The sequence below is a fragment of the Octodon degus genome, unplaced genomic scaffold (assembly GCF_000260255.1).
Source record: "Octodon degus isolate 3935 unplaced genomic scaffold, OctDeg1.0 scaffold00292, whole genome shotgun sequence".
Classification (NCBI taxonomy): domain Eukaryota; kingdom Metazoa; phylum Chordata; class Mammalia; order Rodentia; family Octodontidae; genus Octodon; species Octodon degus.
The window spans coordinates 1,950,032-1,973,151 of record NW_004524868.1 but is presented as its reverse complement, the minus strand read 5'-3'; the positions used below and the strand labels follow the sequence as shown (position 1 = coordinate 1,973,151).

At 41.7% G+C, this 23,120-nt stretch overlaps 1 protein-coding gene and 1 pseudogene across 1 annotated transcript; one reads left to right on the top strand and one right to left on the bottom strand.

Moving 5' to 3' along the window:
- Nucleotides 1-334: 334 nt before the first annotated feature.
- Nucleotides 335-2,380, bottom strand: LOC101590067 (annotated as a pseudogene).
- A 1,209-nt stretch (nucleotides 2,381-3,589) lies between these two features.
- LOC111814330 lies at nucleotides 3,590-21,072 on the top strand. The gene is made up of 5 exons (XM_023707453.1): nucleotides 3,590-3,689; nucleotides 6,828-6,931; nucleotides 11,481-11,560; nucleotides 19,823-20,073; nucleotides 20,441-21,072. The coding sequence occupies exons 1-5, from the start codon at nucleotides 3,590-3,592 to the stop codon at nucleotides 20,686-20,688; spliced, it is 783 nt and encodes a 260-aa protein (XP_023563221.1). The 3' UTR covers nucleotides 20,689-21,072.
- The last annotated feature ends 2,048 nt before the right edge of the window (nucleotides 21,073-23,120 follow it).

The following is a 23,120-nucleotide window of genomic DNA, read 5'->3' as shown; positions in this document are numbered from 1 at the left end:
TGATGATAGCTGGGCCTTCAGCGAAGGACTATTAACCAGAATACACTCGTGAAGCTTGCATCTCAGAGCAGGCTTGCAGGTCTCAGTGGTACCTCAGCAGGCAAAGTCCCGAGGCTTCTGGGCTACTGCTGTGGCTCTTTCTGTCCCAGGAAGTTGTGGGTAAAACTTATAGGGTTAACATTAGAGTGATTCATATGAGAAAAACATCAGAAAGCAGCATCTACAAAGATGGGTATGAGAAAAGACAAATGTGGAGGAGGACACAAAATCACAAAAGCACTCTGCCAATAATGCCTGCAGTTAAATACCAACTTGCTTTTTAAGAAATGTCCATCTAAGAGAGAAGTTGATTCCACCAAGGTGCTCCACAGTCTCTGTCTGCTTTACTGTGTGAGGCTGAGTGGATCCTGCACATTGAGTAATGCAGAACCATGCTGGCAGCATCAATCAGGGCAGAGTCCACAAGATCTGAAACCATCATGTCTGCATCCTGTACTGATTACAAGTCCTGCTGGCAGATGTCGTCTTTGACAGTGTGCGTATTGTGACTGGCCAAGATGCCTGACAGGATCACAAGTGAAGGGTTCATAGTATGCAGGATGTTGACAACCCCAAGACCCAAAGTCGATCCAGCTGTTCTTAAGATGCTCTGGGCCTTTGTACTGCCAACCTTTACAGCTTGAATGAGATAAACAGTACTCTCACTTCATTTTTTGTAACTGACATCCCTTGCACCAAGAGCAGGTTCGCATCATATAGCTTTTTGGCCTCCCTCTGTAAGGCCATTTCAGAAGCATGCGCTTCAGGGCACCTATGACTCCCACAGGAGCAGTCAGGCCTTCCAGAGACAGGACAAAGTGGCCAAGTTGTGCAGCTCAGAAGGAGCTTCTGTGGATCAGTTCGTGCTGATGGATGAATCCATCACCAATACCTGTTCCAGTGAGAAGTGTTATGATGTTTCCAGTCCCTTTTCTTGAACAAATTTCCCTTCTGCCATGGCAGCACAGTTGCCATCACTGTGTACCCACACGGGAAGATGCAATGTGCAGACAGAGGGCTCATGTGGTCCACAGAGTTCCATTCTTGTATGAGTTTGTTTGAGTGCAGGACAATCCCTTCTTGAGAGTTTACATGGCCACCTGTAGAAATGCCTACTCCCAAAACTCTGCAGTTCAGTTTCATAGCCTCTGCTGCAGCTTGCACAAGCATCTGTAGGATTAAATTAATTCTCTCTTCATGAGTTTTAGGATTGAACTGAGTATACTTCTTAAGTATTTCACCCTTCATGCTGACTCTTGCCATCAGTGTTTGTCCCTCTAATATCAACAGCCAAGGTTTGTAGAGTTTGTAGAATGTGTTCAGTATCTTGGGAGATATTCTCCTTCACAGGAGGAAAGCAGAATTTCTGTTGTAGTGGCTCCTGTAGATCAATCGACTTGAGAAACTTCAAAATCCTTGGAACAGCACATCTATCCCCATATATCTTTGAGCAAGGTTACTGTCTACCAAACTACAGGTCCAGTGCTTGCAATATTTTGCCTTGTGTATCAGCATCGTGGATGAGAAGAATATTCTCCCCTGTTTCTCTGACAATCTGACACATGTGCCCAGATTGATCACAGGGTTCCAAAAGCGGCAACCTCTTGTACCGTGCAGCTGCTATTAGCAATCATACAACCAGTATGGGGAACCAGCTCTATAAAATGATCAAATGGTACATGTTTAACTGCATGAAAATTGGGGTGTTGCTCAATACCCTTCTTCTGCATCACTTGAACTATCACTTTGCTCCCTGCATCAATATTGGGAAACAAAATAAAGGTCTGCCTCTTAAATGAGATAAGCACATCCTGTGTTAATGCAAACATTTTTATGGAATGCTTAATGTCAGTGGTCACAGGGTGCTGCAGTGCAACAAACTAATCTTTGCATTTTACAACATTACATAACCACATTCGAATGATACTCATATATTTTTTGTCCTTGGTTGGGGCAAATTTGTTAGGAAGGGCAGCCTGCCAGCAGGATGTGACTATGGTCCTCACACATGCTTATCAGGTCCTGCTCTGCACTGCGGGTGCAGCCCACATGATAATACTCTAGCTTTGTTATAGCATGTCTGATGGAGTCATCAATAGTCCCGCAGATTTCTCGACCTCCAATGTGAAGAATGCGGATGTTCATCAAGGTGGCAGAGGTAGCCAAGGCCAGGACATCAAACCTGTCCCCATGAACAATAAGGATATCTGGATTCAGGTGGTAAAGGATGTCTGGTAGCTTCACCAGAGCCAGGCCTATGGACTCCTATGTCTGCTTCATCCTCCCCACTCACAATTATGTGGAGCTGGGTGTTAATGTCAAAGACATCTTGTGCAATCATGCGATATGTGTTTCCAGAGTCATCTATTAGGTGAGAGGCAAGTAGCACCACTTCATGTTGAAAGAACTCAGGTTCTGTTTTAATGCCAAACATGGCTGGATCAAGTGTTCAGTATCTTGGGAGATATTCTCCTTCACAGGAGGAAAGCAGAATTTCTGTTGTAGTGGCTCCTGTAGATCAATCGACTTGAGAAACTTCAAAATCCTTGGAACAGCACATCTATCCCCATATATCTTTGAGCAAGATATTTAATAGTGAAAGTAGTTTAATAGTGAAAGTAGTTCATTCTTTTTTAAATTAATTTTATTGAGAACAAATACCAATGAGACAGTTTCAAAACAGGTTAGTAGGGCAGTTACAATAATGAATACATTGCATATTGTCTTTGTAGTGGTGATTCCTAGTAAAAGATTCGGACATGATATTCTGGCCATACTATAAGTACAGATCTTTCTTTTCATTGAATTAAGAGAAAGTAGCTGTATATCTATCCTATCTATTTTGTACATATAGATGCAAAACAATTTTTCATTTATATCCCCTTTTTCTGGTTAGTTTTGTCAGAGATGGGTATTAAATTGGTATTTAAATATTATAGATGCATGAATTTAGCAAAATAATCCAATATAATTTAGTAGTCCATAATGGTAGTGGATTATCCATAGGACTGGCAATGTGAGAAGTTGTTGACTTGAGCCTTTTACAGCACAGCATATTAATATGGTTTTACTTTTTGTATCTCGTTTTTATCCTTTTCTGCTGGATGGTTAAGACCAAGATAAGGCAAGACCTGTATAACAAGAAATGTAAGTTTTGTATCTGCCAAGGTCAATCAAATCCAATCAGGACTTACCCTGAAACTCTGTACCATAGTTTGTAGATTCTTTGTCATTGTTAAGCCATGTGGATGAATCATGGCCATTGCTTGACCAATTTGCTCTCTGTGAAAGCCTGAGTGAAAGTTTTTTCTCCATGTGACTCTCCTTAGGCACATTTTACATCATCAAACACTTTCCCCTATGACCCCCATAATCTCCTTGATCAGAAAATTTGGGATACAACTGAGTTACAGAATGTTACAGTACAGGTTCTCCTATTTCCTGAGTCCGCACTGACCTTGAAAGTCTAGAGCCAAAATGATTTCTGTCCTTGTAGCCCTTCCTTTAAGGAGACTTTATTCTAATAGTTATAATTACAGTGTTTGTCGAAATGGAAAGTGAAAACAAATATACAAAACCATTGATTAATAATTGTTTATTAAATGCAGTAAAAGTTTCCACAACACCAAATAAACCTGAAGTTTCCCAAGGTAAACTTAAGAACCCATATAATCTCTTCAGTTGCAAGTAGCAACAAAAACTGAAACTTTTGGATATTCCCATTCTTCTCCAGGACTTGATTTTATCATTCTGATAGTTTCTTAAAATAGAGTTGGTCAGGTCCTACGTGGCAGGACTCCATGCAAAGCTGCATGCTGGTTTCCATCTCCTCATTTGCAATTTTGTTTGAATACTATTTTGTACTCTCCTCAAAAAATAAAAAATAATTAAATAATAATTTGAAAAATATTAAAGAGATTTCCTTTTACTGTCCATCCATTTTCATTTTTAAAAATGTTATCACCATATCTTGCCTGGGGACATTTTCAAAAGTATAACAAGCAGCATTAAATTTTTATTCCTATGGATTGAATTGTGTGTCCCTGAAGACATGTTGAAGTTCTGTTCCCTGGTACTTGTGAATGTGAGCACATTTGGAAATAACATTTTTGCAGATGTAATCGAGTATATATAGTTCTTGCTTTATATTGGTCTTAACCATCCAGAGGAAAAGAGACATCAAAAGCAAATCCATATTAATATGCTGAGCTGTAAAAGGCTCAAGGCAACAGCTTCTGACATTGCCAGTCCTAAAGATGACCCACTACTGTTAGGGACTACTGGACTACATTGGATTATTTTGCTGAATTCACATACCTACAATATTAAATAGCAACAAAATACCCATTCTGACAAAACTAAACAGAAAAAGGAAAAACAAATGAAGGACCATTTTGTATCTGTACATACAAAATAGGACAGATACACATCTACTTTCTCTTAATTCAATGAAAAGTAAGATTTGTACTAATAGTGTTTGGTCAACATATCATGTCGGCATCTTGTACTATGAACAACTACTACCAAGACAACAATATGCAATGTGTGAATTATTGTAACTATCCTACTAAACTATTTTTAAACTGTCTCATTGCTATTTGTTTCTGAATAAAATTAACAAAAAATGAGAAGAAAAAGGTATGATTGGATTTTATGGAATTAAGTGAATTTTTTCCTTGTGGGGAGAGGGATAGTTGAACAGAGACAGGGAAAATGCCTTGAGATAATGGAGGAAGAGAATGGTGAGATAAATCTACAAAAGAAAAGGAATGTGAGAAGCAGAATTGCCAGCTATCAGAAGTTAGGAGGGACATGTAAAGACAGAAAGGTCCCACTGGGATGTTGGCTTCAGGGTTGTCTCCTACACCACAGTAACATGAATTGATTTTATTTGAAGATGTATAGTATAAGATCAAAGTGATAATGATGTAGATCTGTTATGGGTTTTTTTCTGGCTTGTAGACAACCATACATTAGAGAGACAGAGACAGAGACAGACATACAGATACAGAGAGAGAGAAAGAGAGAGAGAGAGAGAGAGAGAGAGAGAGAGAGAGAGAGAGAGAGACAGAGAGACAGAGAGAGAGAGACAGAGAGACAGAGACAGAGAGACAGAGAGACAGAAAGAGACAGAGGGAGAGAGAGAGAACAGGTAGTTGAGACCCTGTGGCCCATCTGTCTTTGGGTCACCCTCATTCCATAGCATCGTGCTTATACTCACGCTCACATGTTCAACTTGGAATGCAGATTTATGGGGGCACGGGGCCCACCCTCCCCCTCAGTCAGTGTGCAGCTGGAGTGGTGCCTGTTCCCGGTGCCCACTTGAGACTTACATTGGTCAAAGTCTGGGTCTCACCAGCAGGAGCGCCTGCAAGCTGGGGTGGTTGGTTCATTCCAGAGCATAGTCCTGGTGTACCCCCACCTCCATGTGGGAAGTAGCTTCCTCCCTCAGCCTGCAACGGTCCATTTTGTCATTAGAAAAGATGACCTCTGCTTTTTCTTTTGTATTTTGATAGACATTGAAGAAGCTGGAGCTATTAAATTTGCCATGGGAATGCTCAGAACTGGTTTATTTGATGCTGTGGAACCTCTTACTGCTTTCAATACACAATCAGTAATCAACCGATTCCTTTACTTGTTTTCACTTCAACAAGCACTGTTATTACAGATATTAGCCTAAGGTCTCTTAATGATTAAAATAAAGAAGAAAATAAATAAAATAGTGGAATATCTGGGTGAAATGAAACTTACAATTTTAGTTTTGTGAGGAAAACACCATATTGATTTTCACAGTACTACACTGCCATAAAGATGGACAAACTTGAGACAATTTTAGGTAAGTGGAGGCATCTTATGAAAGTATTTTGTAAATGAAATAAATCAGATACATATTACAGTACTGTTTTCCTTGTATGAGGAAATGAAAGCATCAACGAGGCCCAAAATATATAACAGATATTGGGAAGTAGAAAGAAAATTTTCCAATTGGAAGGGGAAAGGAGGAGAAATGAAATAAAAGTCAATGAACTGAAAAAAATGGAAAGAAAGCTTTTCAAAATGAGAGGGGGAGCAGGTGTTGCAGGATGGGAGCGGAATAGGAAAAAAAGAGAAAGAATTAAGATATGTTATACACAGGTACAAATTTCTTGTGATGAATGTGATCGGTATGTATGACAAATATAAACTAACAAGAGTAAGGCCCAAGAGACCTTCCATATGATAAAAAGGGAAACTAAGCTTTTGTTATTTATTGTCTTTAGTTTTCCCTTTGAAGGATCAAAGCACTTGCATTTGCCAGTACGTTTTCTGTGGATTCCACCAGCAGGAACATTTCTAGATATTGTTTTGTTTTGTTTTTTAAAAATATATGTGGTTGCTGCAGGGTCTCACTAGGCAGCTCGGAATGATCCTCCTGTTTTCAGCCTCCCCAGTGCTGAGATTACAGGTGGGTGCCACTGTGCCTGGACTCTGTGGCTGGCGCAGCCTGACTGTGGGCAGGGCCAACACAGCATGTGGTGCCTGCAGTTGCCTAAGCTTGCCTAAGCAGGTGCTGTAGTCCACTGAACTGTTTTGCTGGCCCATAGATACTGTTTTGAGCATTTCAGGAGGTGGCTTCATCCTACACTTTTTAAGAGAAAGTTCTGGTTGGAGCATTATTTTTGTTTAAACAAAATAACCTGAAAATCTGTTCGAACAAATGAAGCAGGGGCAGAGAAGGCACTTGTGTGCCCATGTCTGAGGAAGCAGGTGACAACACCATCAGCTATAAGAGCAAGCATTTGCTGCAGCCAAGCTTGGAACAACAGCGGATGGCGTCAGAGGACTTCAGTGGCATCCACTAGATTTGTTTCCAGTCTATCAGTGCTTGTTTTTTTTCTTTATCATTTTTGAGGTTGGTGTCTTTACACCTCCCAAGCTGGTTTTGCACTACTCAAGCCCAGTGATCTTCCCACCTCTGATTCTTGAGAGCTAGGATTTTAAGAACACAACACCACTTTCTCTTTTCTAAATTTCTAATTACTAAGTAGTGTTCTCATTGCTCTGAGTAGTGTTTTAGAGCACTCAGGAGTTAGACTTCTCAGCGTCACAATCCCATTCTGGCAGGTTAGGAACACTACGAAACAGCCTATGTCATTCCTGACGTGTTTCCCCCGTGTTACCCATTCCTTACTGACTTTCTCTTCCACGCTCCATATTTTAATATCTCCAATGGTGTGTAAACTTGTTAGATGGCTGCAACTGCTGTCCTTCTTTAATAGGTTCTGTGGGAAGCTTCTTATGGCCAGGTGACTGGAGAAAAATGCAGATCTGATGTGCAGATAGTTGTGATGATGTAGTGTTTCACCTGCAAGAGGGCGGCCACACGGTTAGTCCCTCCAGATTGATCTTGAAGGGCAAAAAGGGGTTACAGCTTCTTAATAAGAACATCTGTAAGCTGTGAATTTGGTTGTTCACTTTCCTGGAATAGGAATAGTCCAGAAATTGATTCTTTTCAGGACTGTGGCTAATTATGGGTGTTCACAGAATTAAGAAAGACAGAAAGATTAACAATAATCAATTGCAAGATAGGAATTTAGTAAAATTTATTTATTTATTTATTTATTTATTTATTTATTTATTTATTTATTTATTTGGTGGAACTGGGGATTGAGCACAGGCCCTTGTGCTTGCCAGGGAAGCATTTATTCTACTGAACCATCTCCCCGGCCCCTAGATAAACCTTTTCTAAGGCCCATGTGTAGACAGACTTATTTTATATGCATTCTGTCCACATGTCATAACAGTGTGATTCTCAAAGCCATTAGAACATAGGAATGGTCTCTGTGAATGCCATTCCCCTGCCTCCCTGGGATTGTCTTGGGTTTGGTTTGGTTTGATATAGTTCCACCTCTGGACCTATGCATTGGGCTTATGAAGCAATGAATGAGACTTAGCCAGTTGCCAGATCTGTGGAGATGTTGCTATTTGGAGCCTGCCTATAGCAGGACAGGAGTCCTGAATTATCCTCTGGTAGCACATAACCTAGTTGTTTTATAACCTGAAGGAAGATGGCCTTGGGAGAAGAAGCTTTAATTTTATTTTTTAGAGAATACAAAATGGCAGAGGCCGGGGAGATAGTTCAGTGGAATAAGTGCTTGACCGGAAAGTGCAAGATCCTGAGTTTCATCCCTGGTATCATCAAAAGAAAAAAAAAACGTGGAAAAAATTTAGAAATGATAGAAAATTTCATTTAACAAAGTAATAGGAATTTGAAAATGGTTGCTTCATAATATTTCCTTCAACTTAGTTCTTTAGGTTACCAGATATAAATCAGTAAAATTGGTTAAAAATGTTATAAGAAATTAAAAAGGAGAAGAAAAGACTAAAATAAATTAAACACTAGTTGCTCCTTTCAATAGAACAGCAGAGATCAGCAGTACAATTATCTAAGCTCTCCTGCATCTATACTTAAATATATTGTCTGCCTGTGTTTCTATCTTTCTTTCTTTCTTTCTTTCTTTCTTTCTTTCTTTCTTTCTTTCTTTCTTTCTTTCTTTCATCTTTTCCACATCTTAGTTTTTTTCTTTCCATTGAACAGATTCTTTCTCTTTCACACTATCTATTTATTGTACATTACTCTTTTAGGTTCTCACACTAGCGAGACAGTACAATGTTTGCACCTCTGGGTCTGATTTACTTCCATTACCAGTACACCAGAAGGAACACAGGTGCATGACGTGGGTGCTAAAATGCTTTAGTGAGTCAACCCAGGGTATCTTTTCTCATGATTTATAGATCTTTTGAATTCATAAGAAAGTTGTGCATCGTATACACTGACTCATGTGTCTCACATAGCATTTTACCAGTTTCTTCAGAAATCAGATGAACTGGCCTCTATAAACCTCTCTTTCTCTGTTATGGGCATAAAGGTGTATTTTGCAACATTATAGCATTTTTTTGTACGACCAAAGGCCAGCAAAAACACTTATCTACTTAGAAGATCACAATTCTTTCTGCACTTTTTACTTGATATGGAAGTTAATGAACTAAATACTTTATAACAAAAATTTCTTCTCCTTGTAAGTCATGTGTGGTTTTAATGGAAAATGTGCCAATTGATAAATATACAAACATCCTGCCCACTGAGCTGGGCCTGGTTAGGGGAGCAGCCACACTCATGTGCTGTGGCCTCCTCCTGTATCCAGGCTATACAAGGAAGCCTGCAACGTCCAAGTGTCCTGAGAAGCTGCCCTGTCAGCTCAGAGGAGAATGTGGCTGCGTTTGTTTCTGGAAGCTGGAATTTACTCTGTTTGATTGCATAAACTGCACAACAATATTTGCGTGTTTTGAACTACAGCTCATACTTTTTAACATTATCACTTTAAACATATTAATAATTGCTACATCTGGCTAAGCCAGTCCACATTGATTATCTCTTTCTTGCAACCTCAAGCACCTTGCTTAGAGTTAGGGTTAGATGTTAACAATGAGGAAAGTACCTGAGAAATAAACCTGCAGGAGACATTTGTACTTCACAGTTCTTGCATACTTATAAAAGGACTCCAAAATAAAATTTTATTTTAAGACGTGGTCACAGGATTTCAAACACTAGCTTGTTTATTTACTTATACAGTTAGTTGGTAGTATTTCATAATCCTAATTAATCCTGATATTAATTAAGGACATTTGTACAAAATTAAATGATACAAATACATGAGTTAAGAGCCTTTACATATATTCTCTTGAAAGAATATCACATATATATTCATATCATTAAATATTTGTCCTTAGGCTGTGGCCATATCCTGAATTTATTATCTAAAAAGCTGTTCATTATACAGAAAATAAAAAATTCACACCTCACTGTGCTATTTCAAATTATACCTGCACATTTTCTTTCCTTTTTTAAGATTAATTTTATTTATGAAACAAATAGTAATGAGACAGTTTCAAAACTGATTAGTAGGACAGTTTCCATAATTAATACATTGCATATTGTTGCCTTTGCCGTGGTTACTCAGAGTACAAGATGCAGACATGATAGCCTGTCCAGATGGACTCAGAGACAGGAAGAACAGCCGAAGCGAGGCATTAATTCAGTCTAGCGAGGCTGGTGTCTGTGTTGCAAGCTCACCTACACTACGCATCACAGTGACAGCTCCTCCTCTCCCAGCATGCAGGTTCCCTTTCCTTCCCTTTTAGCTCAGTGGCTGAGTCCCACCTGGGGAACAGCCTTTCCTGAACATCGCCTGTGTCTCTCCTGCTAAGGCAGTTTCCAGGTCCTCCTAACAATTTGAGTTTGGATTTCTTCATAAGACCTTCTGTTTTTTACTTTTGGACTTTCCAAAGAGCCGGTGTTTCTGTTTAGAGATTTTATGTGACCTTACAGTTACTCAGTTTCCACTTAGCTCTAGCTATGTTATTATAAAAATGGGTCATTCTAGACCTTTCATTTTCCTTTTGCAATACATTTATATTGTTCATAAAAGGCTTTCTTGCTAGTTTATCTCTCTCTTACAGTCTCATTTGCATAGGGACCTGGATGCAGGAACTTTGTCACATTCACAGGCTATTAGATAATTTTCCCCTTAGAATTAATTACTTTGTCTTCAAAATAGGCCACTTCAAATTTCCATTTCTTACATACTTAGTGCCCATGTATACCCTTCAGCCGCAAGGAGTACAGTCAGAGATCTGGCACATAAACGCATTCAAACAATAGACAAATGTAAATAGAATTTGTAACTGTGATGATTTAATATTCTAGAGTGAGACTGTCTAAAATAAAGTTAAAAGGATACTAAGAATCAATTTGCATGATGACACTTTGTAAAAACTGTGTAAGCCGAGAACTAGCAGCATGTGTATAAATGATTTTCTATATTTATATTGCTCAAAGTATATGCAGGGAATTATAAATTCAGAAATCACAAAGAATTATTGTAAGCTGAAAATTTTGTATGTTTCCAAATTAGTGAAATATCTCCTTTTATTATCAATATAGTCATGAAGGTAATTCTAACACTAACCCCTACCTCTCACATTTAAAGTAACCAAACGCTGTCAGTGAAACTATTCCTAGGAATAAAGCATGATGTAGTCATCTCAGTGACTCAAACAACATCACATAAATCTAACTATAATCCAAACCTAACTGTAATCATAACACATTAGGTCTAAACCAGGACCAAATCCCTTTTCATACCCTTAAGTCATAACCCTTCAAGGAACACTGAACCTTTACCTTAAACCCTAACTCTGAATCCTAAACCTTCATTCTGATTCTAACATGTAAATCAAACTCTGACCCTAACAACAAAGCTTAACCCTAACATCTAGTCCTAAATCTTAACATCTAAAGCTAATCCTGAGTACACTTTGCAAGGTCCTTTTTCCTTGTTTTCAAGCACTATAATCTATTAAACTGCGTTTAGGATTTGGGCTTTGGTTTTCCTTTTCAGTGTTGTATTTCTAAACTTTGTTTCTGTTGCGGCTGCTACGCTGGGATCGGTGCTCACCTGTGTCAAGCACCTCCTCCGTGGTAAGCGACCTCCATGTCGCATGCCCACTCCGCCTCCTCAGCGCTGACCCCACTTGCAGCTCAGCTCCCTGCCAAGTCACGGGGCTGCTTGGAGGCCACAGAAGGAGTGCCAAGGACTGCCAGGCCTTGCCCTCCTAGGCAGAATCTGTCTTCAGATCCCAAAGCCAGAGGAGTCCGTTTTGGGGTCATTTTCACTCCTTTTCTATTGATTTATCTGGTTAGAGCACTATTTTTGTTTAAATAAGGATAATAACCTGATATTCTTTGAACAAATGATGCAGAGGCAGAGAAGACACTTGTTTGCCCAAGTTTGAGGAAGCAGGTGACAACACCATCAGCTGGAAGAGCAAGCATTTTCTACAGGCAGCCTAGGACCAACAGCAGATGGCACCAGAGAACTTTAGTGGTGTCCACTAGATTTGTTGCCAGTCTATCAGTGCTTGTTCTTTTTTTTTTATCTTTTTTGAAGCTGGTGTCTTTATACCGCCCAAGCTGGTCTTGCACTACTGGAGCCCAGTGATCATCCCACCTCTGATTCTTGAGAGCTAGGATTTCAAGAACACAGCACCACTTTTTCTTTTGTAAATTTCTAATTGCTAAGGGCTCGAAGGGCTCTGAATAGTGGTTTAGTGCACTCAGGAGTTAGACTTCTCAGTGTCACAATCCCACTCTGGCAGGTTAGGAACACTAAGAAGCAACCTATCTCATTCCTGGTGCTTACCCAGTGTTAGTCATTCCTTACTGACTTTCCCCTCCCACACTCCATATTCTAATATCTCCAATATTGTGTAATCTAATTAGATGGCCACAACTGCTGTCCTTCTTGCCTATACTCTGTGGGAGCTTCCTATGCCCGGCTGACTGGAGCAAAATGCAGATCACATGTGGAGATATTTCTGATAATGTAGTGTTTCACCTGAGAGGACGGCCACCAGGTCAGGCACTGAGGGTGATCTTGAAGGGCAACAAGGGGATAGAGCTTCTTAATAGGCAAAACCATAAGCTGTGAATTTATTTGTTTACTTTCCTGGAATAGGAATAGCTCAGAAATTGATTCTGTTCAGGACTGTGGCTAAAGTATGGGTGTTCACAGAATTAGGAAAAAGAGGAAAGAGTAACAATAATCAATTGCAACATAGGAATTTAGATAAACCTTTTATTTTATTAATTTATTTTTCTGCCAGAACCAGGGATAGAACTCAGGCCCTTGTGCTAGCCAGGGAAGCATTTATTCTACTGAGCCACCTCCCCGGCCCCTAAATAATCCTTTTCTAAGGCCGATGTGTAGAGATATGTTTGTTCTACCTGCATTGTGTCCAAATGTCAGCATAGTGTGATGCTCAAAGCCATTAGAACAAAGGAACATTCTCTGTTAATGCCATTCCCCTGCCCCCCCAGGCTTTTCTTGGGTTTGGTTTGGTTTGATCTGGTATCTTTGGACCTATGCATTGGGGTAGTGAAGAAATGAATGAGACTTGGCCAGTTGCCAAATCTGTGGAGATGTTGCTGCTTGGAGCCTGCATATAGTGGGACAGGAGTCCTGTGTTGTCCTTAGGCAGCTTAGAACCTTGTTGTTTTGGCCCTGAAGGAAGAGGAATTTGGGAGAGGAAGCCTCACTTTTATTTTTTAGAGAATACAAAATGGTATGGGCTGGGGAGATAGCTCAGTGGAATAAGTGCTTGCCTGGCAAGTGAAAGGTCCTAAGTTTGATCCCTGGTACCACCAAAAGAAAAAAATGTAAAAAAAAATTAGAAATGATAGAAAATTTCATTAAACAAAGTAATAGAAATTTGACAATGGTTGTTCCATAATATTACCTTCAACTTAGTTGTTCAGTTTACTATACATAAACCTGCAAAATTGGTTTAAAAAGTTGTAAGTAATAAAACAGGAGAAGAAAAGTCTAAAAGAAATTAAGCACTAGTTACTCCTTTCAATAGACCAGCAGAGATCAGCAGTACAATTATCCAAGCTCTCCTATATCTATATGTGAATACATTGTTTTCCTTTCTTTCTTTTTTCTTTTCTACATCTCATTTTTTTCCTTTCTATTGAAAAGATTCTTTCTCTTTCACAGTATCTGTTTATTGTACCTTTCTCTTTTAGGTTCTCACACTAGTGAGACAGTACAGTGTTTGCACATGTGGGTCTGATTTACCTCAGTTACCAATACACTAGAAGGAACACAGGTGGATAACGTGGGTGCTCCAATGCTTTAGTGAGTCAACCCAGGGTATCTTCTTTCATGATTTGTAGATCTTTTGAATTCATAAGAAAGTTCTGCATCGTATCCACTGACTTATGTGTCTCAAGTACTATGTTACCAGTTTCTTCAGAAATGCGATTTTTTGGCCTCTATGAACCTCTCTTTCTCTGTTATGGTCATAATGGTGCTTTTTGTAGCATTGTAGCATTTTTTATATACAACCAAAGGCCAGCAAAAGCACTTATCTACTTAGAAGATCACAATTCTTTCCACACTTTTTACTTAACATGGAAATCGCCGAATGTTTTAAAACAAAAATTTCTTCTCTTTGTAAGTCTTGTGTGGTTTTAATAGAAAATGTGTCAAATCATAAACATACAACCCTCCTGCCCCCTGAGCTGGGCCTGGTTAGCAGAGCAGCCACCCTTATGTGCTGTAGCCTCCTCCTGTATCCAGGCTACACAAGGAAGCATGCAATGTCCAGGCCTCCTGAGAGGCCGCCGTGTCAGCTCAGTGGGGAATGTGGCTGAATTTGTTTCTGGAAGCTGAAATTTACTGTGTTTCATTGCATAAACGACACAACAATATTTGGGTGTTTTGTACTACAGCTCATACTGTTTAAGGTTATTACTTGAAACATATTAATAATTGCTACATCTGGCTAAGCCAGTCCACATTAGTTTTCTCTTTCTTGCTACCTCAAGCACCTTACTTAGGGTTAGGGTTAGATGTTCAGAAAACAGGAAACTACTTGAGAAATAAACCTGCAGGGTAAATCTGTACTTCATTTACACTTTTTGCATACTTGTGAAACTACTCTAAAATAAAATTTTATTTTAAGACATGGTCACAGGATTTCAAACAGTAGCTTGTTCATTTACTTATACATTTAGTTGGTAGTGTTTCATAATCCTAATTAATCCTATTTTTAATTAAGGACATTTGGACAAAATTAAATGATATAAATACATGAGTTAAGAGCCTTTACATATTTTCTCTTGAAGGGATAACACACATATATTAACATCATTATATATTTGTCCTTACGCTGTGGCCATATCCTGGATTTATTATCTAAAAAGCTGTTCATTACACAGAAAATAAAAATTCACAATCACAATTGCTACTTCTATTTCTACTTGAGCATTTTTTAAAAATAATTTTATTTAAGAAACAAATAACAATGAGACAGTTTCAAAACCGATTAGTAGGACATTTTCAATTATTAATACATTGCATATTGTTGTCTTTCTAGTGGTTATTCATAGTACAAGATGCAGACATGATATCCTGTCCTGATGGACTCAGAGACAGGAAGAGCAGCCAAAGCGAGGCTTTAATTCAGTCTTGCAAGGCTGGTGTCTGTGTTGCAAACTCACGTATGCAGTGCAGTGACAGCTCATTCTCTACCAGTGTGCAGGTTCCCTCTCCTCCCCTTTTAGCTGAGTGGCTGAGTCCCACGTGGGCAACAGCCTTTCCTGAACATTGTCTGTTTCTCTCCTGCTAAGGCACTTTCCTGGTCCTCCTCCCAATTTAAATTTGGATTTCTTCATAAGACCTTCTGTTCTTTAGTTTTGGACTTTCCAAAGAGCAGGTGTGTCTGTCTAGAGAATTTATGTGACCTTGCAGTTACTCCATTTCCACTTACCTCTAGCTATGTTATTATGAAAATGAGTCATTCTAGGCCTTTCATTTTCCTTTTGCACCTACATTTATATTTTTCATAAGAGGCTTTCTTGCTAGTTTATCTCTCCCTTAAGGTCCCATTTGCATAGGGACCTCGATGCAGGAACTCTGTCACATTCACAGGCTATTAGGCAATATTCCTCTTAGTATTAATTACTTTGTCTTCAAAATTGGCCACTGTAAGTATCGATTTTGTACATACTTACTGCCCATCCATACCTTTCAGCAGCAAGAGACATAGTCAGATATCTGGCATAAAAGCACATTCAAAGAATAGAAAAATGTAAATAGACTTTGTAACTGTGATGATTTAATATACTAGAGTGAGACTAAAATAAAATATTAAAAGAGTATTGAAAATCAATTTGCATGAGGACACTTGGCAAACACTGTGAAAGCAGAGAAAATAGCAGCATGTGTATAACTGATTTTCTATATTTATATTGCTGAAGATGTATGTGAGGGATTTAAATTTTAGAAATCAGAAAGAATTATTAAAAGCTGAAAGTCTTGTATGTTTCCAAATTTGGTCAAACTTCTCATTTCGTTACCAATATAGCCATGAAGGTAATTGTAACCCTAACCCCTAACTCTAACATTTAAAGTAACCAAAGGCTGTCAGCATAACTCTTAACTTCTAACTCTAACCCTATTTTAACCAAAGCCCTAGCACTAAAGCATGATGTAGTCATCTCAATGACTCAAACAATAACACCTGAATCTAACTGTAATTCAAAAATAACTGTAATCATAACACTTTAGCTCTAAACCAGGACCTAAACCTTACCCATATCCTTAAGTCATAACCCTTCATCGAACACTGAACCTTTACCTTAAACCGTAACTAAATCCTAAACCCTCATTCTGATGCTAACATGTAAATCAAACTCTGACCATCAAAACAAAGCTTAACCCTTACATCTAGTCCTAAACCCTAATATCTAAAGCTAATCCTGAGTGAAGTTGGCAGGGTCCATCTGTTTCCTTGGGTGATAGTTAATCCCTGGCCTACTAGGGGAGGATGGGTCAAGTGTTTTTATTTCATTTTATTTTTCTGGTTGTGTACTAGTGTGGGTCGCGGGCAGCCAGCAGCCTCGGGCCAAGTCCAGTATGAGGAAAAGTTCAGTTAAGGAGACCCCAGTTGATGACATCACTTCCTTCATGATGAGGTATTGCTCCGACTTTGTTGCTAAGCAGCACATAACAGAACTAACTGATGCCTGCTCACTTATCTGGAGACATAGGACATGTGAAGATGTTTTGTTCTTTCTTCCAGACTTCCCAAGGCTTAGGCCCTAGGAGGCCTCGCAGAGAAGGGCTCATGTACACCTGGAGAAACTGGGGTGTCCGACTAATCTGCTGCCTGTGGCCCTTTTCTCAGAGGAGTCAACATGAGGCACACAGTAGCTGAGGACAGGTTAGCAAAGGCCAGCACACTGATTTGATTTCTCTGTGTGGGTCCAAACCTTCTGTGTGTGTGTGTGTGTGTGTGTGTGTGTGTGTGTGTGTGTGTTCATGTACATCAAAGATTGTCAGCACAAAACTTGTGATGTTCTCATATCATCATGTGGCAATGTCATTTGACCATTTTTAAGGTAGCCTTTAAATGTAAAATGATGATGTCTCACATGTCTCATGTATCCAGAGTTGAGGCCTTTAGAGGTGATGTTATTACATGAGTGACATATTCATCGATGGACCAATGTATTATGATGCCATCGCTGAAAGTGTTCTTAGGAATTGGGGCTGAAGTGGAGGAGGAGGGCCACTGTTACTGTGACTCTGGAGGGTATATTTTGCCTCAGTCTCCTCTGTTCTTTCTTTTTCTGCTTTCTCACTGCTTAGGAACCATTTTCCTTTGCCCTTCACCTGGGTCTTGGAATTTCTGCCTAGGGTCCACCCAACCATGGAATAAACTCTATAAAACTGTGGTCCAAGTAAGCCTCTCCTCCTCTGAAATTGTGTAGAGTACTGGTCCCACAGACAGACACGTGATTAATACAATTACTGTTTCCATGGTCCCACTGCAGGGTGAAAAGGTGCCAGGTCAGACTGTGGATACTTGAGCTTGCCTTGAACTTCCGAAGACTGCTAGAATGGAAACTATGGTCAACTCTCTGGTGCCATCTGCGCATCATAGGAATGACTTATTCCTCCACAAGTTTTTTATAATGTACCTAACATTTGGCACCATGCAGCAGGTGCTGGATCTGCTATTGCAAAGGTTTGTGCACCATCTGGTAGACTAGGGGAGCTCAGCACCATCTGGAATCACTCAATGATCCAGTTTGTTGTGTGGAAACAGGGGTGCTCATAGAAGGACCTGTACAGTGTGGTGAGGAACAAAAGATCCTGAGAATGCCTGTGCTGTGCTTGTATACAGGAGTCACCTAGTGTCATGCTTCCGTTGGTGTGACAGTATCCTTGCATTGACACAGAGAATCCCTCAGTCTTGGTCCTCCCTTACAAGAAGCTGCGGAGCACATTCACCATCTGTAAGGGATGCTCAGGACTCCATCTGGGAGCCTCCTGTCTTAGATGCAAGCAGAGTGGAAGCCCTGGGGGTGTACTGAAGGAGCTGGGACCCAATGAGATATCTCAGAAGGAGATGGGTGGCTTCACTCAGGGCACACACAGATAGGACCCAGTCATTGTATGTAGGCATGCTACTGGGTAACTAGCCAATTCAGAGCTAAGGAAATTACCTTCTCTCCTAGGCTTTATCTCTGACCTAGAATAGTGACCCAAGAAGACATAAGAAGTCACTGGATATTAGGGTTGTTGGGTTACTAGCAGTTCAGGTCCAGCTGCTCACTCCTGGTGTAACCAAAGGAAGCCATTTATTTTGGGGAAAAAGAGAGGGGCTTTCTTCAAGTCTTACTCAAATGGGATGGAGGTGCTGCTTTGGCCTCAAATCATAAAGTGAAAGTGTCTAGGTATGCAAGGTCTTTCATAGGAAGGTGGAGAGGTGAGATGGTACAAAAGAAAAGAGGATGATGCTTCAGGTTTGCTCCCTGTGGGGCTTGAGTTCCAGGGCAGAATCTTTATGTTTCCTCCTTTTATCTGGGCTATGGAGAAGAGGGGGTGGCAGTTAGGTCTTCATCTTGAGGAAGTTTGGAGAAGCCAGTTGTCCCTAAGGAAGGATGCTCACACCTAAAGTACCATCTTATTTTGCTGACTACAGATGTGATAGTGTCATGGCCTGTGTGTATGGCCAAAGTCTCCTTCAGTCCAGCAAGAGTGTTGGGCCTGTGGATATACTGAAAAAGTGACTGGGCTTTGGCTCAAGAGGGAAGCTCCTGTATTCAGAGAGGGGATCTGGGAAGGTGTGATATGGAAGGGGGCAGACATCAGCTCCTGTACTTGGCTTTCCTGCTGGAGGGCTGATATCAGGGGCTTCCTTTCAAGGAAGAGAATCTAAGAGCTGTGGGTGGAGTCCTAGACCAGGGAACAGAGGGGAGCTCAGAGTTTTGTGCCAAGTTCTATTAAGATCCATCACCAGCAGAGACCATTCAAACCATGTGTGCCCACCACATCACTCACTAGAGCACAGTGGCTGTGTGAGGCATGGCATGCTCATACCTGACCTTGCTATTTTGGCAGTAGTTTCCAGGCAACTTGGTAAATGTGAGGGGTGGGTGCACCCCTCAGTAGGAGTGTGGTTGGGAGGAAAAGACCCATAGGTGCCTCAGAGTTGGAGGCAGCCTGGCAGCATGGACCGCAGGCTGATGTGTCAGCAGAGCCATGGTGGGTGGTAGCACAAACCACTGAAGAGCTTAACTTCCAGTGACTAAGGACCCCCCCCCCCAAGTTCCACAGAGCAGTACATGTGGGCTTCTCTGAAGAAGGGGAGTAGTTGATCTAGGGCTCCCTCCAGTGGAGGCATCCTGTAGTTTGGCTGGGTTTCTTGACACTGCCCACCCATCTGCCCTCAGTGCCATCTCTACCGCCATTGTCATATGGCTTGAAAACTACTCAGACTAGTTCAATCTGCCACCAGAGTTCGCATTCCTCAAGCAGCTGGTAGAGTATGTGCAATTGCACATGCCTGGCTCAGACTGGAACACCGTGCGAACCTTCTACTGATGCAACTGGAAGAGAAGGAGACCATGAGAGCCATGACTGAGGGTGAGGAGGGCTGGGATTGGTTTACCAGAGCACAACAGGAGAGTGTGCTGGATCCAGCAGGAGAAGGCTCCTGGCTGGGATAGGCCAGGCCCAAACATTAGCCTCAGGCCCCTCAGGCAGTGAAACACAAGGAACAGATCTGTTTTGGAATCAAGGTTTGATGATTTTTGGGTAGATAGGGAATGTTTCTGAGCAATTGATTGATTTTGCCACCTTTTCTCTGGCACCATCACCCATTCAAGGTCCAACTGGAGAGCAAGAATCAGTTCCTGCAGCAGCCACCAAACCAGAGGCAGATCCACAACCCATGCTGGAGCGAGAGTCAGCTTCAGTGGCAGCTCCAGTGCCACGTGTACCTATAAAGCCACCTTGGTCTCTTTTGCTAAAGAAGAAACTGACTGTATCTGTGACTGTGATGCTGGAGCCAGCCCAAGCAGGGCCACTTGTACCAGTGGTGCCACTCTAGACTGCACCTATGACCATGCAATGCAGGGTGAGTGGAGAAAAGCCTCGCAGGGTGGTGTTCCCTCCTCATTTTGTGCATCATGCTGAGGGACATGGGAAGTGGCTGTGTTCAGAAGGAAAGGAATGTATGGCCTCCTTCAGGCATCTGCCGTCAAGACCTGCTGTTTTGGGTCATCTGTTCAATTTCTGGCTCCATCTTGTATGCAACCATGTCACTCTTTTGTAAGACGTCCTCAGTGTCAGGGAAACCAAACCAGAATTTCCCATTAAGCCTGGACCACAGTCCTGAGTTCCTGAGCTTCAGGCCTGATCTTTGGTCTCCCTCCTTGCTTGGGATTCTGTGGTCTGAGGCAGGGCCCAGTAGTATTTAAAAATTGGTACTCTCCCCATTGCAGGATTCCTCCTGGTTGCAGGGAGAGAAGAAAGCCAAGGAGCCCCGGGCTGCCACCGTGTGATCCACTTTCATTCAGCTCTCGAGTGTGACACAGAGCATCCCCAAAACTGTGCTCAGTCACTGCATCCTGGCAACGTTGGCCTGCACTCAGGTTTTGTTGAGTTCTTGATTCCAAGGGGCCCTGGGTCAGCTTCAGGAGGGGCTTGGAACCACTCTTTACCTTCATGTGCTCTGAGTTCTGAGCGCTGAGCCTCTAATAGACCTCAGGCTCTCCTTCCCAGAGCTGCTGTGGTCTGGACTGTCATGTCCCAGTGTTCCCTGCTGGCCCTCTCCTTGGTGATAGCTGAGATCTTGGACTCTCTTAGCCCTTGCTTCTCCTCTGAGGAGGTTCTCTGTGGATCTGAGGGATTGGCATGGGTCTTAGAGCTCAACATCCCTCACAGAGTCCTTCTTCCTCAGGAGCTGCGCAGAATCTGGAGGAACCCTGCCTCCCTCCCAGGGCGTGGAGTCAACACCACCCAGGGCCAGGTGGAGACCTGGGAAGTGTTCTGCAGTAAGCTGCTCCTCTCCCTCAGAGCTCTGGGTGAGCCTGCACCACAAACTGGATTGAATGTGTGCAGAACTTGTTGGTGAAAGTAGGTTTGTAGAATGTGTTTTATAAAGTTCCCCCAAACTTAAAATAAAAAAAAATATGTTGTGAGAAAAGAGGCAAAAGAAATGAAAGACCATTTAGTAAATAGGTAAATAAAAATGTTGAGGCTGAGTGTGGTGGGGCAGCCCTGTCATTTTATTACCCTGACGGGACACTGAGGCAGGAGTCATAAGCTTCAGGCCAGTTTGGCAGTTCAATGTCCTAGTGAAACCCATAAAACATGATGAAATTCACTATAAATTAGCCATTAAAGGAAAACAGCTAAAAACCCATTAAAGAAATACGATTACCAGGGAGATGGCTCAGTGGAATAAGTGCTTCCCTCACAAGTGCAAGGGCCTGAGCTCAATCCCCTGTTCCACCAAAAAAAAAATGTTAAAAGAAATACTATTAAAAACCACAATGCTTGGGGCTGGGGAGATGGCTCCGTGGATTAAGTGCAGCCCTGGCAAGCGCAAGAATCTTGAGTTCAATCCCCAGTTCTGCCAAAACAAAACAAAACAAAACAAAAAACAAAAAACAAAATAAAACAAACAAACAAACAAAAAACCACGATGCTTTATAGCCCAAGCCTACTTGAATAGCTAACATGAAAAATACCAGTTGCTTAATGCAAGGTTGGATGACAGGATATCAGATCTGTCCTCCACGGCTGGTGAAGAAGTACATTTCCAAGTTCAGAGCCAGACTTGGGTCGTGGAATGGGAGAGAGCTGCAGTATTAGTGTTTTTTTTTTTGTTTTTGTTTTTTGTTTTTTTCTGAAGTCCTGGGTGTTCATATCACCACCACACTCAGGCTGTCTGCTTTACACATTGCACAGGTAAGATATAATAACATGATTAAATGGAAATTTCTGTCCAGATATGAAACCATTACTGTTACAATTAAGGCAAAAAAATTTTCCAACATGGCTTGCAATCGCTTCTCTGCATTGCTTCGCTCCCCTCCCTCTAGGCTGGGCATTGAGCCTAAATCCCTTGCATTGAATATAATCCTACTCTGTTTTACATTCTTGGGAGAAGGCCTCACTGAGTTTCACGGTTGCCTTCCTGAATTCGGAAGCACAGCAGTTTTCTTGAGTTGGGGAAGGTTCTTCCTTATTTCTCAGGACAGATGTGGTTTAAACTGCTGTAGTTAGGTGTGGGACATGGCTGTTATTGGCAAACAGTCTGGAAAAGGTCATGTAATCTATAAACCTAGTTTAGGCTACCTCCCATCATCCTATGTTAGATTACAGATTGAACTCTTCTCCCTGAAACTCACACTTGCAAATGCTGAGCATGAGGAGAAGCAGCCAGAGGAGCCTAAATTCTTTTCCTGGAAGAGGGGGCATGTCACTCCTGTGCAGAGTGCTGGGGCTGGGCTTTAGGAGATGCCCCTCCAAAACCCCTGCCACCTCTCAATTGGACTGGGTGCGGAGGACATTGGGATCATCTGTGGCCACACCAAGAAGGAAGCGCTTGGGCTTAGTTGTCACTTGGGTCACCAGCTGGGTCAGCTCAGTCAGGGACTGAACCTGTGACAGTGAGTGTAGGCTGCGGCATGCTGCACTGGGCACACCTCACCAGGATGAGGCTCTATCTGAGCAAGCACAAGCACACACACAGCTTAAGAACCCCAGGATAGCACCTGTGGCCAAGTTGTGCAGTCGTGGTCCCCCACTCATCTCTGCCCTGTGGACCCACCTGCAGTCCAGCTGCAAGCCTCTGTAACCATTTGTCACCCAGAAGCCTTGCCTTTCAGATCTGCAGAGAAAAGGTCTCTAGTCACTGCCCCAGTGACCATGTGACCATCATTCCTGCCCCTTTCTACCTGTGCCACACTGGTGAGGACCGCTTAGAGCTGAGGAACCTCTCAGGTACAAGTATTGGTGACCCCCGTGGCTAGAGAAGTGACGTAGGCTGGCTTGCAGGACTAGCTGATGCCTGGGGCTCCGTACAGGCTCAACCCCAGATCCAAGGGAGCTAGTGGGATCTGGTGCTGATGTTACTGATCTGAGGACAGGCACAGCTCCAGGCCAATCATCTCC

Bases quoted from the DNA above. Each gene is read 5' to 3' on its own strand.
- LOC111814330 (XM_023707453.1), top strand. From the start codon at position 3,590: ATGGAAAGTGAAAACAAATATACAAAACCATTGATTAATAATTGTTTA. The intron at 3,690-6,827 runs GTAAACTTAAGA...CATTTGCTGCAG, and splicing joins TAAACCTGAAGTTTCCCAAG to CCAAGCTTGGAACAACAGCG. The intron at 11,561-19,822 runs GTAAGCGACCTC...CACCCATTCAAG, and splicing joins TGTCAAGCACCTCCTCCGTG to GTCCAACTGGAGAGCAAGAA.